An 18,836-nucleotide genomic window follows, 5' to 3' on the forward strand; every position below is an offset into this window, starting at 1 on the left:
TTTCGTTGCTCAGCGAGAAATTATGTAAATATAGGACCATTGTTATCTTGTTGAAAACTCTTTTATTAACCGCGCGGCCATGGGCCGAGCGCGGTTCTAGGTTTACCCGTGGTTTATTAACCGCGCGGCCATGGGCCGAGCGCGGTTCTAGGTTTACCCGTGGTTTATTTATTTTTTTTTTGATTTTTTTTGTCGGTGACCAGACGCAGACCTCCGCTCGGCCAAACTTTGAGTCACGCAACGTGTGATGTTTTTCCGCCAGAAGCTGTTAAAACATAAACACACGGACAATTTTACGGATATTGTTTTCTTTTTTGTGGGTAAAATATATTTTCTTTTCGCTTTATCAAAGCGTTGGATTTAAAGGGAATAATAAATACGCCGGGAAAAGGTATTACGTCAGCCACGTTGCAGCTTTCACTTTCGCTACGCGACAAATAAGATCGTGTTTACTTTGCAAGTTTATTTCAGCAGAAGCGACGGTCATTAATTTATTTGTAATTTTGCCAGTATTTCTTGCGGTTTTAGGCAAATGAAGTAAATCCTTTGACTGTTTCATCGCAGCGAGTTCATAGATCGGAAGCAAAATTAAATATTTGCAAGCCAAGCAAAGAACGTGTCAGAACGTGCAAAGATTACGTCATTGATAGGGAAATAACCACCGTACTAAAGATAGCCGTAGATAACGCAATTCTTGAATTATGTGACTCGTGTGACTTCTTTGCTAACCCTTAACTGTGAAGTGAAGTGAAGTGAAAGACTTTATTTAATGAGGGTGACCCGTGACAGTAACTTAAGTAACTCAAGGGAAAAAAACAATTAAATTTAATCGTGACTTTAAAGAAAGAAAGCGGTTTGTAATAGTGTTCGTATCTTCATGCCCATACATATCCCGAAGAAACTTCCAGATTAAGACTATTACGTCATCGGAGATGTCACAACGGCTACGACTGATGGTGCGATAATAGAGTTTATGTTGATCAAGTGCTGTGATGTCTACAGTAATCAATGAATCATCAAAGATTGCTTTGGAATATGCACTGCGTTGCGACTGTAGTACTAAGAAAACAGTTAAGTTTTAAAAGCGCGGTTATAAGATCTAACAGATCTTCTTGTTTTTTTTTTTTTTGTCGGTGACCAGACGCAGACCTCCGCTCGGCCAAACTTTGAGTCACGGAACGTGTGATGTTTTCCGTCAGAAGCTGTTAAAACATAAATACACGGACAATTTTACGGATATTGTTTTCTTTTTTGTGGGTAAAATATATTTTCTTTTTTTTTTTATCAAAGCGTTGGATTTAAAGGGAATAATAAATACGGTGAAAAAAGGTATTACGTCAGCCATGGAATGCGCTGACGTTGCAGCTTTCACTTTCGCTACGTGACAAATAAGATCGTGTTTACTTTGCAAGTTTATTTCGGCAGAAGCGACGGTCATTAATTTATTTGTAATTTTGCCAGTATTTCTTGCGGTTTTAGGCAAATGAAGTAAATCCTTTGACTGTTTCATCGCAGCGAGTTCATAGATCGGAAGCAAAATTAAATATTTGCAAGCCAAGCAAAGAACGTGTCAGAACGTGCAAAGATTACGTCATTGATAGGGAAATAACCACCGTACTAAAGATAGCCGTAGATAACGCAATTCTTGAATTATGTGACTCGTGTGATTTCTTTGCTAACCCTTAACTCAAGGGAAAAAACAATTAAATTTAATCGTGACTTTAAAGAAAGAAAGCGGTTTGTAATAGTGTTCGTATCTTCATGCCCATACATATCCCGAAGAAACTTCCAGATTAAGACTATTACGTCATCGGAGATGTCACAACGGCTACGACTGATGGTGCGGTAATAGAGTTTGTGTTGATCAAGTGCTGTGATGTCTACAGTAATCAATGAATCATCAAAGATTGCTTTGGAATATGCACTGCGTTGCGACTGTAGTACGAAGAAAACAGTTAAATTTTAAAAGCGCGGTTATAAGATCTAACAGATCTTCTTGTTTCTCTCGGGGTTGGTGAGGTCGCTATGAAATGATTTTGGAACGTCGTGGAATGTCTAGATGTAAATGTGTGATGTATACAATTCTTGCAATCCTAATTGCACAAACATCTTCCGCTTTCGCGGGGAATTCGTTGAATTCACAGAGTCAAAATGCCATTAACCCGCGAAATTCAAGCACAGAGACTCCAACAGGAGGTAAGAGATTTTTGTATCTGTTTCCATACCTAAAGGATTTACAGACATTTGATGAAGACAAGACGTGTTAAACTAGTTTTTTGAGTGCATGCTTCAACAATTTTTTGTGTAGAATCTGCTCCGCATGTGGTTAAGTTTATTTGTTTCGCCTTCTTTTGTTTATGCTCTTAAGGTAATTAACGCATAGTTGAAAACCTCTCAAGCTGTCATGTATTTTCAATTTGTTATCCGATTGAAATTTCCGTCAGGTCAAAACTACTTGAAACCTTAAAGTTAAACGAAGTCAAACGATAGAACACTAGCTTCGAAATTTAAAGAAGAACTCCTAGAATCGAATAACCTAGTAAGCTTATTTTTTCTCTTTGCGGCATGCGCCCTGTATGTTTAACTTGACGTTAATTAACGGCCCTGCGTACTTAAGTGCTATGATCCGAAAATCTAAAGTGAACCATCGATACCCGTTAGAAAATGAAGAGGAAAAGAAAGGAAAAGAAAGTGGCCTGATGTTCTCCTGATCAAATAGTGTAAAATTAAGTTACAAGAATTAAAAGCATAGAAGTCTTCAAGCGTTTCAAGTAGAACGGATCTCAGCTTCGATTCTTTAACGATGGCTTCAATCATTAATGAAACATATCAGTTTTAAGCAAATAGAACATTGATTAGAAAATTTTATGTCATGCAACATTCCCCTATTTGTGTCTGACTTGTAAACCACTGTTTTTTCTTATAGTTTATGACTTGTTTTTTTTTTTTTACATAGGTGAAACATGTGAGCTCAGTAACACAAATTCATTTGCTAAGTCACCATGTAGAATGCCCTGTGAGAAGGATGATGATTGTATCAATCATGGACGGCACACGTGCTGTCCAACTCTGCCAGGTAGCAGCTGTATAGGAGAATGTTTAAGAGACAATCTTAAATCTAATGGAGCGACAAAAAGTAAGTGCAGTAATTGGTATAGAAATGGACATTCGCAGCCCCTTCCTCCCATCTCCCCCTACCTACTTCTGCTTACTTTCCCAGGTAGGACTGTTAGGTTTTCCCTATTGTTTCCTAGTACCAGGGTTATGTTCACATGAAAGTCATGTTTGCTGTAGCAGCTTGTTGTAATATGTGGTTATACTCTTAAATAAATATACTTTAAATCAGTCATGACCCTCAGTAAAAAAGTTGATGGGATCCTGTTGATGTTTTCTTGTTTGTCTTCTAGCATGTATAGATGTTCGCAGAAGAAAACGTTACATTGTGGGGGAAACATTCATTAGAGACAAGTGCTGTACATGCCTTGATGAAGGAATCAACTGTGTTTCAACAACTGTCAAGATCTGTTATCTAGGTTAGAATAAATCACAGAATTATAATGACATTTAATTGCCTAACTTGCAATTTGCATAAGCTGCACAATCCAGAACTGCATTCAGCCTTAAAAACAACTTAAGTACCTGAGTAGGAAATACCATTACTAAGACAAGCGTTACATGCAAGCCTTTGTAAGAAAGCAATAACAGTATTCTGTTCTGAAGCAAACACCCGCATATAAGTGGATTAAGAACATCATGCTGAAAGTTGGCCAATTAATAGCACCATATAATTGTATATAAGAGTATATTAGTAATAAGTATTTATTTATTTTTTATTTGAAATTAATTTTAGTGTAAGTAATAGAACCCTCTATTAATGTTAATAAACAATGTACAGTATTTCTGAAACAAATTTTAAGAACATTTTGAGAGCATATTTTCTCATGCTGATTTCTCACTAAGCACCCAATAAATAAGAACTTTCATCAGCCTGAACCCTGAAATCATAGCTTCATATATGTGGGTGTTAAATGTACTTCAGGTTGTTGGAAGAACTCAAAGTATTTTAGACATGGTGAATCAATATCATCAAGGTCCTGCTACAATTGGTGAGTGAGTATAGTGCCAATTAAATTCTTTGGTTGTATAAAGTTTAAAGGGAAAATAATCCATCAAATGATGAGTAAGCTTTCACTTAGCCTTTAGTAAGTTAATTAGGATTCAATTTCCTGTACAAAGTTGTACAGAGCTAATATTCAGCATAGGTGCTCAGAAAAATTGAGTTGTGCAGCAGGCATTGCAGTCATCATGGGGTCACTGGGCTAAAACTGTAGCTCTGTAGTAAATAGAGAACAAAATATAACAGCCAGCAACAAGATATATGAAAAGGGTTAAAGTAAGGGGTGGCAAATTATACTGGTCCTAGAAAATTACAGAACTCAGAAACATTTGATTCAGTCCAGAAATCGCCAAATCCCTTGTGATGAGTCACAAAATCTTGTTTTTAAAATTAAATTATTACTTTTCAACGCTCAAGTAAGAACTGCTCTGTTTGATTTTTAACAGCTCTTGTCACAATGGCTCAGTCACTTGCTCTTCTGATGTTAAATGTCTGCTAGGTAAGTAAAGAGTCCCATATCAACTGTTATCTCATGAAAAATTAATATTGTGCAGTCCAGGGAACATTCATACCTACCCTATGGAAGGTATCAGCTGAACTGTGGTGAACTGTTTTGTTTTGAAACATTTGTCATGCAAACAAGTTCTAGTCACATTTAATTGTGCCAATTGCCTTTTTAAAATTCAGAGTTGACATTTTTGTGGCTAAATCTGAGTTGTAAGTGCTTATGCTAGAAAATTGTTATTTAGACAAAGATAAATGCCTATTTAAATGACCAAACATGGATATTAAATACACACAAACCCGAAATTCAAACAGGGAAATGCAGTTATAGAGGGAAACTTTATGAAGAAGGAGCCTTATTTCACCTTCAGGGAGGATGCAAAGAATGGTAAGATTATGTCTAGTAACCCCATTACCCACTGATAAATTTCAGTACATAAAGGAATAAAGATCTGAACTTATATTGCATTGTGCCTATAATTATGTAGGCGACAAGATACAATAAACTTTCTGATGTTGTATTTAATTGGTTTTATTCTATACCATCCCCAGACTAAAACTACATAATTTCATAGGGTGCTGATTTTAAGTACTAAAAACCAGATAATTTTGGAAATATTCGACCTGATTTCGTTGAGAGCAATCTAAATGAGTACCTAATGATTTACTGGGCTTGGAGCTGTGCTTTGAAAACAAGTATTGCAATAAAAACTAGCTCCATTGAAAGTAATCTCCACTATTAATGATTGGTTTTGTTTCTAAATCTTTAGTGTTTGCCGCTCCGGCAGATGGAATTGTAATGCATTGACTTGCAATGCTGGTATGTGCAGACTTGTGGCAAATTGCATTTTTGATTAAGAGGCCTGTCTAAAGATGTTAAGAGGGAATCCACCAGAAGTTTGAGTAACTAATGGACAAAAACTTAGTACCAACATTATTTACATTGTATTGTAAACTTCTATGCGACTGTTTTAAATATCTTGAGTTCTCAAAAGAAATCATTTCTAACAACGAAAACAAATTTTGAAGTTTATATGAAACACTTGAAAGTACTGGTGAAATGACACTGATGATGAAATTTTACCTGAGTTTGCTCAATTTCTCTGAACTTTGAAATTTATTTCCTTGATTTGCCATAGGAAATTGTTTCTGGTGTTATTTCAGGCAACTATTTGTATCTTAAGCTTTTAGAAAATGCCAAAAAGGGCTGTAATATACTTACAATTATTCCGGTACAAGGTTTTTGTCCACTAAAAGTTGGAATTGCCCAATTTCCTATCGGATTTCGTCTTGAGGCTTTTGAAATAGCATTTAAGTGACTGCATGCAAGGGTTGCATTAATTTTCTCAGACTCTCATAGCGTAGTCCAGTCCACTGCGAGAAAACATGTCAAAACCTTTAATAAAAGACAGTGTTTATTTACCCCCTGGGGACATCCATATGAAAAGGTCGGGAAAGCTCGTCGGAAATTTGAATGAAGCCCCTAAAAGAGACCAATCTGGGCGTGGCTCAAGCTTTATTCGACCCATAAAAGATACCACTGAAAACGGAACAGGCCTAATTACCAGCCCAGTTCAGGAAAGTAACCCGCACTATACCGGATTCAAGAGACCAGCGGAAATCGAGCCTGAAAAAGGAATTAAGAGCGTTTTTTGTTGTTGTTATTATTATTTTTTCGCGTGCACCCTAAACGATACTTTAACTGCCAAAATAGGGGCGTTTCGTGATAAGCACCCTAAGTACAAGTGAATATATGAAAGTTCATATATTTGAACTGCGGAGAATGATATGAAGATATGATTGATCATCGCAGTTATGCACACAACTTAAGCAGTTGTGAAATCAAAGCCTGAAAAAAATTCAGGCCTGAACGGGATTTGAACCCATGACCTCTGCGATACCGGTGCAGTGCTCTACCAACTGAGCTATCAAGCCAACTGGGAGCTGGCCACGTCGTGAGTCCGTAATATACCCGTAGAAGGTGAGGAACGTGGCCAGCTCCCAGTTGGCTTGATAGCTCAGCTGGTGGAGCACTGCACCGGTATCGCAGAGGTCATGGGTTCGAATCCCGTTCAGGCCTGAATTTTTTTCAGTCTTTAATTTCACAACTGCTTAAGTTGTGTGCACAACTGCGATGATCAATCATGGCTTCCGAACACCTTAAGTGAGACCAGATTGCTTGATTTATACACCAAAGCGAGGCGACGAGCATCCCTGACGTTTTCAGATGGGAGTCCCAGCCAGGATTCACCCGTCATCTCCTGGCATAAAATGGATTTTTTTTATGAATGTTTTAGTGCTATATGTCTGATTACAAAATTATTTTGAGTGAGGAATCAAACAGTGAGGTTGGAAATGTTACACAAAGTGACCTCTGTATGAAGCTCAACCCACAAGCTAACTGACCTAACCAGATTTTGTTTTATTGCAGCCAAGTCCAAGGCAGACATTCCGTCGCCTCATCATACAGCGCATTCACAAAATGGTTTTCTTTCTACTCTTTCGCTGTTCATGTACACACTTTTTATGTCTTTTTGCGGTTAGAGAGATTTGGTCTCTAAACGTGAGCCTATCTAGTCGAGGTATAACACTCTTGAATTAACTACCACGCTTTAGAAAACAAAACCAAAGAACATGAGCATGTGTGAAGTCAAGTTCTCTTTTTAATTCGTTTTCCCCATCTAATTTTCCTCCGACCTATTTTGAGATAGAATCTTAATTGAACGTTTTAAGAAGAATCAATTGTAATAAGTTATTTCGTGCTGATAGGAATGAATCTTGAAGTTTAACATATCTGAGTTATATATCTTCAGTTTTTGGTGATGAACCAATGGTATACGGTTATTGCCAAACAGTTATTTCAGTGTGCGTATTAACGTGTGTGAAGCGTAGCAAAGGATTAAAAGGGAATGAGAAAGAAAAAAGTTATACTCTTTCGAAACGAGTAGATTTTTGATTGCTTTTAACGTTAAGAGTGTTTTCAATTTTTTAGTACATAATCTTTTAGGAACGTTGACCCTGTTCTCTTGCGATAGGCGTGCCGGGTGTATTGTTCAGAGAGTCTGTTTATATATTTAATAACCTGTAAAATAAACGTATTAATATTCTAGAAAATGTTTGAATTAAACTTCGGTTTCTCGCGCGTAATTCATCAAGAGAATCGTGCATTCAACTAAATGTCTGAGCCCTACTTGCTCGTGATAACATTCTTAATCCATCTGTACCCCACCCCCACCCCACCCACACACCCAACTGTCGTGTTAAAACTACATTTAAAGGAGGTTATTTTTTTATTGACATGGAAACAATTTATCCAGAGTTTGATTAAGTTAGAAAGAAATGTTTATAGTCATAAAGATTGGAAAAAACCTAGATTTTCGGAGTTGTCGGTCCTGTTTTTGCGTCTCAGGTTAGTTCACGAGACTGAAAAGATTTCATGTGACATTTGTCGTTCTGGCATACTTCTGCTTTCATACTGAAAGGCCAAACAAAAAACCCCAAGAAGACGGTCCACTTAGAACTGTTGACGCTGACTACGCGTTCTTTCCTTTTAGAACGATCTCTAGTGTGCGGGAGATGAAAATCGGAAAGACAACTACACTTTGGAAGGAAATCAATACAAAATATGTTTATAAATTAACTTTATTAAATCTATTTATCTATTTTTTCTCTTATACATAATCTTAATAATTGCACTCATACTTGGTGTCCAGTCACATATTGGTGGTTCATCTGAGCGACCTTTTATTTTTTTCTCTCTATTTTCGTATAATTGTTATCTTGCATTCCTTTGCAAGAAACTTCCTCTGTCATATGCAGCGTCTGTCCACCAGTGCCAACTCGATCTCTGCTTGCCCGCAGTCACAAAAACTTATTATCAGCTTAATTAGATAAAGAACAATGATGATCGAACACTTCATTCGAAGATAGCAGACATTGTTTTTATCATTACGCACTGAACGTCGACGAATTTTCTTCTGATACAAAATATACGGAGCTTTACACGGACGTCCGTTATACAGACACTCGTCTATACTCAGTGAGGCAAATAGCTCCGCGAAGATCGAGGATTTACTGAGGATTTCAGTCGAATTTGAAAAACTTATTAAGCTACCCTACGAGACAGGTCCTCTTCTATGATCATAGCTGGGCTAATCTCTGCGGTAAACTTCACAGTGTTATTTAAAGTCGATGACTTTCTCGCATTCAATTCAAACCAGCACGTGGTACGTTCCCTTGAATCATCTCTTCTTTGCTGATTCGCTGTACTGACCACGCATCTCCAAAATCGCTTTTAGCAGTTTGGCGTAATCATAGCTGCATTGTTTGTCTATTGCGTCATGAAGCTGTCTTGAGAACAAACTTAGAAATTCTTTCTTGATGTAGTAAAGATCAATCTGCAAAGAAAGGAAATAGTAATAATCAGAGGTTTTTCGTCCGAGATTTTAGTAGCTCAGTTTGATGTTATGGCTCCTGGTATCATGCGATCTAACGAAAGGAAAGACGTACAGAATTATTTAAATCCCACAATGGCAAGGGGCGATTGACAGGGAGCTAATTGTTGAAAACAGGAAACTTCGTTTTCACTAATTCCAAATTGGGTCAAAGATCCATGTTCATCCTTTTTGATTAGCACCAAGAGGATCGCGCGGTCCCCAGTCCCTGGGCACGAGGATAGTCAGGGGCATATCACATATATTATAGTAAGTGAGGAGGCAGCGTGGCCGAGTGGTTAGGGCGCCGGATTTGAAATCCGTAGGTCCCGGGTTCAAATCCCGTTCTGACCGCTAGCTGATGTCGTTCTCGGTAGCCCCGAGTTCAACTTCTCGACTACGCTTGTAAATAGCCAACTGGTCTGCCTCCCGCCAGTTGGGATTCTTAACTTAGTTATGTTTATTTGAATATTTATTTATCATTGTTTGTTAACATTGGTCCTGAAAAGCCCCGATGGGGAGTGGCCAATTACGTATACATACGTACATACAGGTATTAAGTCAAGAGAATATGATTCTCTTGCCTACGTGTAGTCGTACGGCTACACGAAGGCACATACTACGGTCAGTTCGGTTGTTGCTATTCAACATTTTTTAAACGATTGCTGGAACCTACCTCTGATCTGGAAACCATTATTCTCAGTATCTTTAGTTCATCTGCCTTCGCCATTTCCTTCGCAAAGTATCGAGGAGAGGTTTCTATTACCAAAACTGCAATGGTAAAACCATTCTATAATTAAATGCTCATAATAAAGAGTGAAATAAAATTGGATGAATAACTCCATCCTGTCTGTAAATGTCTGTTAACAATTGACAGCCTTTATCATTATTAAATTCCATCTTTTACATAATTAAAACTAACGCTCTCCCTATATCAATTCTAGAAATTTCATGCTCTGAAACGCGCAGCATTCTGTTGTTGGTAGGATAATCTTAACCGGCCCCATGTTGATTGTTAGTGAGCATTGTTCGGGTACGATCCCGAGGACTTGTCACTTACCGCAATCTTTCAAGGTGTCTCGTGCTTGTTGTGATAACGATGAACATCTGTCTTCAATAAACTGAGCAATGTTGACTCGGTGCAGATCAAGAAAAGCAGCAAATGTTTCTCTTAATTGATTTCTTCCAAGTGGTTGACATAACAGGGACAGAATATCGCCATCGTTGAACAGTTGTGTTGCTCTTTCTTTTGCTGCCATTTTATCAGCTCTTTTCTTGGCAGATGACCGATCCACATTTAGCAGAGAAACCAAAATGCGTCTGACATCCTCGTCCTCTACTTTGGATAATTCATTTTCCAGTGTCTTGCCATACTCTGTAAATATGAATTCCAAAAACATGTAACTATATATAGAGAAACAAGAGTAGTCTGTTCCCGGCTTCTTTATGCCATTCCCTAGCTACAATACAATATATTTTCATAATTCTCCCAAATGGGTTTTTCAGAATTAATTTACATCGAGTAAAAAGGAAATAGAATAAATTCAAAATGTCTAACTACATTCCTGTTAAAAGGCACGTAATGGATGACTGACCGAATGCAGGACGAATGTATTGGATTAACTGTCTTATGCTTTATCCTGTCTTGATGGAGATAATTTCATATTCCCTATGGTCTCTCCACGGACGTTTATTCTTTTGCTTCAAGTTGACGTGGGTCACGTGGACAGACTATATTCCCTAGCAACCACGGATTACTTGTAAATTGTTACCAAACACCGCTACCCAGAGTTGTTTATGACAAAGAAAACCTTTTCAATCATTTTACGAGAATTGAAATGCGTGGCTGTGCAGTCGATACATTATATAATCTCTCTTGGAATAATTCTACCAATATTTTTGACCTATTTTATCTCCAGGTAAGTTCAGGTCAGAAGAAAAGACGAACTGGGATATCGGGAAAAATCCTCGGGAGGGGTGTCCCATATAAAAAGGACCGGGGTGTTCGTCGCACCTTTTTGGGGTTAAAAAAAACGGGTTTGGTTCTTAGGGTGTTCAGTACTCAGTAAAGACAGAACAGGGCGAATAAAGGCAAAACAAGCAATAACGCCGTTTGAAACCGCCGTTTTCTACGTTTCTGGATGGATTTTGTATTAATTAACAATTATTCACCGAGGTGGAGGTGAATAGGGGTGGATATTTACCGAGCCGGGAAGCGGCGAGGTAAATATCCATCACTTTCACCGACACTGAGGTGAGTAATCGTTTTAGTATATACCACACAAGCGGAATAATTAGCGGACCAAACCGTTATTTTATGTGTGACAAGCGGTCAGAAATTTTCACATCTCTCGCGCCGGCTGTTCGGAGGTGAACAGTACTTGCTAATCGAGTTAACCAATCAGAGCGCGCGAAAAGCGCTATTCACTTGTGTGGTATATACTAATTCCTGTTATTTCTTGACTTTTAAGAAAAAAGTGAAATCCAAGATGGCGGATCCAGGATGTCGGTCAGATGAAGTCATTAACAAAAATGGTAGAGGGCTATCTAATCTATGTAAATTTATTTCTTTGTGCCTTAACAGAACGAAAAACCAGAGAAGGGGTACCGTGTACTATGGTAGGGGTATGAATTGGGTTAATTCGCTCTTAAAGACGGTTTCAATTAGCTCTCTGTACGACATTGTAAGCTGCTGAACTATCTGAACTGGAACTTGGGAAGTGCTCAGATCGGCGACGAGGACGCCATTCTGAGATCCAGCTCACTACCGAGCCGTATGTGCGAGGCCTAAGACCAAGAAACATCACACCGACTTAGGCGGCCCGGAGACAACAGTAACAGAAGGTTTAGAAACAGAACAAGTAATTAAAAAGACGTATATTCAAAACGAAATTACGCCATTTCGTGAAGGCCAGAAAAGCCAGATTATGCTAGCAGTACTAAATTTAGATAAAAGCTAAAAATTATGCTCGGTTTGCTAAATTATTCCAAAAATTATGCTAGCACAATCGACAAAAGCCTAGTGGAAATATAGGCAGTGTTTTTTGCTATCAATAGACCTGTGCATTGTTTCACTTACCAGCGAAATACTCGTCTTTCATATCCATCAAGCTGTCATTTCTACTTGATATAATGATAGACACAATCGAGTTGAAATTCTGGTCTTCAAACGCCTTATGTAATGACTTGACGTCATATGTGACTGGTGAATACAGCAAAACTGTTACCACTTCTTTGGCCGTTCCACTAAACTCTGACTCCATTACAGTGGTTAAATCCTGTCAAAAGAAAAAAAAATAAAAGCCTTTCTTTCTTTTCACTGCCTGCCTTCCGTTCCTTTCAAGCTGCCTGCTTTTGTTCTAACAGTTTATCATACCTCATGGAATCGCTCTGTATACGCCTGTAGCAATCTTTTTCTCTGCCTGTTGGTGAATTTGGCCAGAATTCTGACAATGCAGACCCCATCAGAGCCCTGTCCTCGCACGGCATCATGCAGGTGATCAGCTTCCTTGTCCCAGTTAGGAGGATGCAATCTGTTGGAGTCCAGGCCGCCCTGCATTCCGTTTAGAAGAACAGCATTGTTTCAATACACCGTAAAGGAATTGATGCATAAAGTTAAACGGCTGCATTGATTAGTGCTTTAAAAATCTAACACTTAGCCTTCGCAGGTTTAGATGTGATGCTCTTTTTGCCTTTTTTAAAAAGCAAATCTTAAAGGATTTTAAAAGGCAGATCTGAAACGTTTTTCTGAACTGAACCAGTTTCCCCCAAGATCGACTGAGCAAGGACTCAAATGTTATTGTCAAATGTTCTTGTCAACTTCCAGGTTAATAGCTTCGTATTAATAGAGAACACTAGTCTATCTTCAATAAGGATAAATTAGATAGATATAATTATAATAATGCTATAAGCAAGATGAAAATAAAGACAATACAGTCTATATAACAATAACGGTATACTGTTTAAAACATGTAACAAAGGCGAAAGACATCATTGCACTGTCGACTGCTTGCTCTTCAGTAAAGCATTGCTTTAGGTTTATAATTGTGATATTATAACTGATTGTGTGATTCCACATGATCAGTTTCTACTCCATCTTATTCAGTGGTTTATCTGTGATTTCACTCTTATGTCAACGTATCAGTTGAAGAAACAATTTCAATTGATCTGCATATAGCTTAACGTCTTGCTAAGTAGTGCAAATCGAAATTTTAGGATCATTTGATCGTTACAAACGAAATACCTCGTCGAACTTCTGAAACTGACATGGAGATTTACTTTAGGGAGGGGGTGAGTAATTAAGCATCTGTGAGAAAACAGATCTCGTGTTTTTAGCTACAAATTTCAGCATAAATGATGAAACGACCAATGGCCACCGAAAGTAAAGCAGGCATTCTGTTACGCTGCTCACTTGTAAACCAGAACTGACAAGTCCGATGTCACTGGTGATGCAAATACAGATAAAGACGCGAGGTTGAGCTTTAGTTTTTGTAGACATTATTACGCTCACGCCACGTTATCAAAAACATTATACAAGTTATTCACGCCCCCAAAGTTGAGACGAGGATCGTTGCACTCATATATGCAATTCTGATACGACTCATATCAACACTGAGTAATTTGTGGTCGGTAATTTCAAGAATGTTCTGTGTGATGTGGAAAAGTAAAGATGACTTACTTGTACCTTGCATAAGTCTTTTGTAGACACTGTACAGCCCATTGCTGCTGTGGTTCACTGTATAACAGACTTAGAACAACCAGAATACAAGGAACAGAAATGGTTCCATTTCAGTGACTTCTCGTGACGAAAAACGTTCCGCATACATAATGTAAATCAGCATATATATAGAGTGACTTGCTTGCGTCAGTGTGGTATACTTAGTGTCGTTCAGTGTCACTGGTGCAGTTCTTGATGTAAACTCATTTCCTTTCGCGCTTCAAAATGCAAAGTTTCCACAATTTCTTATTATAATTTAACGGTTTCAATACTGCCATTTTCCTGAACTGTTGTGCTAAAGATTTGAAGGAATATTGATTTTGAACTGCTTTTGTCGTTTCTAGATTTAGATATCCACCTGCTGATCAGTCTTTTAAAGGGTAAATATTTCCGGCCAACATGACGTCAACCTTCAAAGGGTGAATAATGGTTTTATGGTTTCAGGTAAACAAACTTAATTAATCAAGCGACAGTTTCTCCGCCTGACGAACAAAAGCCCCAACCCAATTACCGACAGAGCTTTATTTGGGAGCGGCCTATTATGCTCGCTGGTTTTTCCGCCACAACCTAAGTTCGTTCCATTACCAACTGTTCTAAAAATAAAATCACTCGTGGAACCAGCCAGGCTAGAGTGAGTTCCCAGATTCTCTTTCAACGAAATATCTGCAGTATGTGGACAAGGAAGTCAGATTTCGGAATACGATGTAGCCACAGGTAGTTTGGTTCCAAGATTTCAAAAGTCAGTTCAGTAACAAGCAGTAACATACAGGCGTCAGAAAGATGTGTCCGTACATCTGCATTTTGTGGGATGTAGGCACCTCACTGAATATCTGATCTAGAAACACAAGCAGCAATGCCTAGTACCGTTCACAAGCTCATTATACCAGCTCACTTTTCCACAAACTTTTTACTAGATTTCCTCAGTCTCCACCAGTCGGATTAATGTAAGATTGACATCAGTTATCGTTGAACGTTGCTATAAAGTACTATATTTGAAATCGAAATTATTATGACCGCGATAAGCAGAAAACTTTGAAATCAGGAAAACTTAATTTACTTTTAACTTAGTTCATCTAGAAAATCCAGCAAAGACATCTTTTGGCAAACAGATATACAAAATGTTGTAGGTTTTCAGCCCCGGCGAGATGGATCAAATCTAGAAAACATTGAAGCCTTTATGGACCGAGTGAGAACTGCTTTGATGAACTGAATTACTTTGAAAGAATGTAAAAATATGCTAGAACTTATCTTTCGACGCCGAGAAAGTTTTGTCTCTCGCAGACAGTGAGTTTTATTCGTGAAATCTGACTCACATTATGTTTTACTGGGGAATATTTGAGTGAATAACAGACTTCGATACATAAGCAATAACTACCGAGAATTTACTCTGCTCCGTCTGAAGAAAATGTACTGAAAAAATTATTTCTAAATATCAATCTATTAAAATAATGATAACTAAAATTAAAATAATAATACCAAATAATAAATATAACTCATTAAGGTGGCCGAACACAATTTTCGCGCGCGCTTTTGCTGATGCAATTCAGCGCGCACACAAAGATTGGGAAAACAAATATGCCGTCAATAGAGCGATCCAGCGATCATTTTATTTACTCAACACCCGCACTATCTGTGCTATTTTTCTCTATATTTGAACGCAGTGTATTGATGGCTTTAGTCTTTTGTTACAAAGATATATTAGAAAAGGTAACGATGCAAAGAACCCAGTAATTCTCAGCTTTTTCTTTGTTACCGAAAGAACCCAGTTAAATGCAGCGCATGCGCAGTTGCTTGAAAAATTGAGACCGATTGCTTTTGCAGAAACTTGCCGATTTCTGACGATCCAGTCGTTAGAATTTCACGAAATTTGGCAAAAAATAGTTCAGAAACCACGTGAATGATCTATTACAAAAAATCTGAATTTTGACAGGGAATTTTAAATAATTCAGAACATGCAGTGAAAACGATATACGGCGAATTACGAAAATCGTCTATGTCAAAATTTTATTAGAACAGTGTTGACAGAAGGGATTTAATGTCAATTCGTAGAGGGCAAATAATGAAAAAAAATCTAACGACTGGATTTTCTTTAAATAAACAAAAACTATTTTTTAAGCCTTGTTTTTGACCAGCCCCGTTGCCATGGCAACAGCACACACCTTAGCCAAAATGCGGGAATAAACCCTTCTGAGGTTAACCTTGACTCTTGCAAAAAATGGGCGCCAAAGCATAAATAGTTTAAAAGTGATGCTGAATTAGGCATAGGCACTTAAAAACTGTGTTTGGCCACCTTAAAATAAGTTAGGTAAGATCGCAAAAAAGTGTTTCAAGACATGTTTAGTAACACTTTGTTATTCTGTATCTGGGCTTTAAATATTAATTAAAATTGTCCCAGAACTACAATAATGCAATCTTGTTATCTTGCCGAGTTAATGCTGTATCTTGTCGAAACTGAATTTTGATTTTATTATTTTACACCTGGATGTATTTTAGTTAAAAGCCGAAACTTGCAGTTGCTACTGGCGAAACCGGAATAGGGTTCGTTATTTTATAAGTGAGAATTTGTAACTACGATCAGCTCATGTGCAATATATAGTGGTTGCCATGAATAATAGAGAAATGAATTGAAAGAAGTGAAAAGAGAGATCGGAACATTTAAAACTGCCGATAAAAGCAGTACTAATTAGCCAGTTGTGAATGGTGTTGGTTTTTAAAATCATAGTATTATATAGAGGAGGCAAACTTGGGTATATAATTTTTTTCATACGTGCCACAAAGGTTACAGATGCCCCTGAAGCGGAGACGACCACTGCTGAGTCAAGAGCCTAGCTGTAGTTGAGTAATTTAGAGTGTTATTTGTTATAATATAAAAATACGGGAGGTGACTTACGTGTGGTTGGTATGTGTTGTGTGTAGAAACTGTGCAACCCATTTCCAGTGAAGTTTACTGCTATCTGACAGGATCTGACCGACCTAGCAACCACAATGCAACTGATGCTCACATTAGTCAGTTCCGCTTTCACGAGTTCTCGCGTGACAGAAAATGTTTAGAATATGTAATGTAAATGTATAAACAAAGGTGTGCTTGCGTCACTTAAGATTAATTACGACTTGATTTTATTCTTTAATTGTCAAGAGGGTTTTCAGGAGGTGTAGTTCTCTTTGTAAACTAATTTCCTTTTGTGTTTATACAATTAAGATTCTTAATTTAAAGGTTTTATAAATACTATAACTTCTTTACTAAAATTGGCAGGGGTATTTGTCAGTGATTGGTGATAGATCTTCGTTCGCTAGTTGTTTACGTGATAGAAATTTTACGCGACAATAGACGGTTCCTCGGTCCACAGAACAAAAGCTGGAACACAATACTCGACGGAGGTCTATTTGGGAGCGGCCGCCATGCTGGCTGGTTTTTCCGCCGCAGCCTAAGTTCGTTACATTACTGAATACTCTAAAAATAAATCTCTCTGGGAACCTGAACTGCTGTGTGTGGTTTGCAGTTCTCTTCTAAAAATGTTGCGTTATTTAATTTAGAAAACAGCAAATTTTATTCCATTAGCTCTTTGTTAGCGCTCTTTCTGTATACTGGGCTCAAAAAATCTCCATAATTAGTGAAAGGACTTTACAAAGTGACTCTTTGTCGTCGCAGATTGGAGGAAAAGATGAATAGATAGAACGGTGTTTCAGTTGGCGGATAATATGCGAGGCCGAACGAAACGGTCATGAACCAAGATTTTTGAAACTATCCCAACTGAGACAGGAATGAAGTCGTCTTACTACGTATTTGACTACTTGCGCTGTGATTAGTCAATAGAAACGCTAAACCTATGATTTCTTGTACGGTAATCACGGTTCCCATTAAATGGTAGCACTAAGTCGGGGGACCTGTGCACTAACTATTAGGCCATCCCGTTTTCCCGGAATCTGAAATCAATATTTAATCTAGTCGTAAGACGTCGAGTCTCGTGTCACAGCCTTTGGTATGACCAGTAGAAGAATGAACTAAAAAAGCTGGCACAGCACAGATTCAAAGACATTGAAAGTCTGCCACCTGACAAAGACGGTAAAGACATTCATATCAAATATGAATGAAGACTTACGCGAGTCTTGCATTTGTCGTTTGTAGACACTGTACAACCCATTGTTCACCATGTTCAGTCATCGAACTGGCCAAGGCAACTGAAACAAACTGCCGACACGTGCGAAGCTGTGACAGTCTAACCATGACGTCACTGTACGTCATAAGCTCAAATTAAGTTCCTTATTTAGTATCGCTCGTTGTTAGTACCTTTGTTTTACTTCTTTCGTGGTCAGTGCAACAAAGTCCACTTGATGGATATTGGAACAAAACCTGCCAAAACAATAACTGCTGGAGTGATATCTTGGAGGGGCTAGTGAAGTTATGAATATAGTACTTTCCATTAATTCGTTCGACACATTCATTACGATTCAAAAACGTGACAAGGAATGTAACTACGCAAAACGACACTCGAACATCATAGAGTTCGGTGAAAATCACAAAACTATTACGCCTTCGATTCCTGCAAGAAACCAGACATTTCACCTTTTCACTGTTTTCAGCAACCAATTTTAGAATGAGGCACGCTGCGTGGGAATGTACAAGCAACCTATATTTATAGCTGTCTGCTCAAAAGAGGGAAGACTTGTTTGTTTAGGAAGGAAGTCTTCTCGAGATTAAAACGAATCAAAACAGGATAAAGGCGAAGTGAGCAATAATTAGCTTGACGTTCCAACAAACCTGTCAAAGCAAGAGGAATGGGAACAAAGGGTAATGTAGACACGGTACAAAATGTCAAGTCGTGCTTGCAGAACTGAATAAAAACATTATTTTTGAGATCAAACTAGACTGTCTTGACGGTAAAATAAAATAAGCAAATTTGATGCTCAGCGGGGATAGTTTACACACAGTTCCCTTGTTATTTCTTTAGATGCTTCACGTGTGTCAGTTTTAGTTAGCTACTTACAACAATTCGAAATTCGGGGTAACATAGCCATCTGACGATATTCCCTTGATGGCTGAATTGCAGATGAGAAGCTTCTTTTC

At 38.0% G+C, this 18,836-nt stretch overlaps 2 protein-coding genes across 6 annotated transcripts; one reads left to right on the forward strand and one right to left on the reverse strand.

Moving 5' to 3' along the window:
• Positions 1-809: 809 nt before the first annotated feature.
• LOC110056885 (uncharacterized) lies at positions 810-7,768 on the forward strand. Of its 2 annotated transcripts, none has more exons than XM_020763436.2 (8): positions 810-2,196; positions 2,957-3,136; positions 3,408-3,533; positions 4,040-4,106; positions 4,564-4,616; positions 4,937-5,009; positions 5,392-5,441; positions 7,053-7,768. In XM_020763436.2, exons 1-8 carry the CDS (start codon positions 2,031-2,033, stop codon positions 7,163-7,165), a joined length of 828 nt encoding a protein of 275 aa, XP_020619095.1. In that variant the 5' UTR covers positions 810-2,030; the 3' UTR covers positions 7,166-7,768. The 2 variants fall into 2 exon arrangements, with proteins under 2 accessions (XP_020619095.1, XP_089148714.1); XM_089292588.1 differs by having other exon boundaries at positions 2,957-3,076.
• A 477-nt stretch (positions 7,769-8,245) lies between these two features.
• LOC110056884 (annexin A13-like) lies at positions 8,246-17,991 on the reverse strand. Of its 4 annotated transcripts, none has more exons than XM_020763432.2 (6): positions 17,872-17,991; positions 12,431-12,607; positions 12,134-12,332; positions 10,115-10,429; positions 9,731-9,825; positions 8,246-9,018 (listed from the first exon to the last, which is right to left on the reverse strand). In XM_020763432.2, the coding sequence occupies exons 1-6, from the start codon at positions 17,911-17,913 to the stop codon at positions 8,863-8,865; spliced, it is 984 nt and encodes a 327-aa protein (XP_020619091.2). In that variant the 5' UTR covers positions 17,914-17,991; the 3' UTR covers positions 8,246-8,862. The 4 variants fall into 4 exon arrangements, with proteins under 4 accessions (XP_020619091.2, XP_020619092.2, XP_020619094.2 ...); XM_020763433.2 differs by lacking the exon at positions 17,872-17,991 and adding an exon at positions 16,662-16,769; XM_020763435.2 differs by lacking the exon at positions 17,872-17,991 and adding an exon at positions 13,739-14,056.
• Between the last annotated feature and the right edge of the window lie 845 nt (positions 17,992-18,836).

This window comes from Orbicella faveolata, unplaced genomic scaffold (genome assembly GCF_042242905.1).
Source record: "Orbicella faveolata isolate gen_17 unplaced genomic scaffold, um_ofav_v1 contig_24, whole genome shotgun sequence".
Classification (NCBI taxonomy): Eukaryota; Metazoa; Cnidaria; class Anthozoa; order Scleractinia; family Merulinidae; genus Orbicella; species Orbicella faveolata.

Bases quoted from the DNA above. Each gene is read 5' to 3' on its own strand.
- LOC110056885 (XM_020763436.2), top strand. From the start codon at position 2,031: ATGATTTTGGAACGTCGTGGAATGTCTAGATGTAAATGTGTGATGTAT. The intron at 3,137-3,407 runs GTAAGTGCAGTA...TTTGTCTTCTAG, and splicing joins ATCTAATGGAGCGACAAAAA to CATGTATAGATGTTCGCAGA. The intron at 4,107-4,563 runs GTGAGTGAGTAT...GATTTTTAACAG, and splicing joins TCAAGGTCCTGCTACAATTG to CTCTTGTCACAATGGCTCAG.
- LOC110056884 (XM_020763432.2), bottom strand. From the start codon at position 17,913: ATGGGTTGTACAGTGTCTACAAACGACAAATGCAAGACTCGC. The intron at 9,826-10,114 runs GTAAGTGACAAG...TTACCATTGCAG, and splicing joins AGACACCTTGAAAGATTGCG to TTTTGGTAATAGAAACCTCT. The intron at 9,019-9,730 runs GTAGGTTCCAGC...CTTTCTTTGCAG, and splicing joins TAATGGTTTCCAGATCAGAG to ATTGATCTTTACTACATCAA.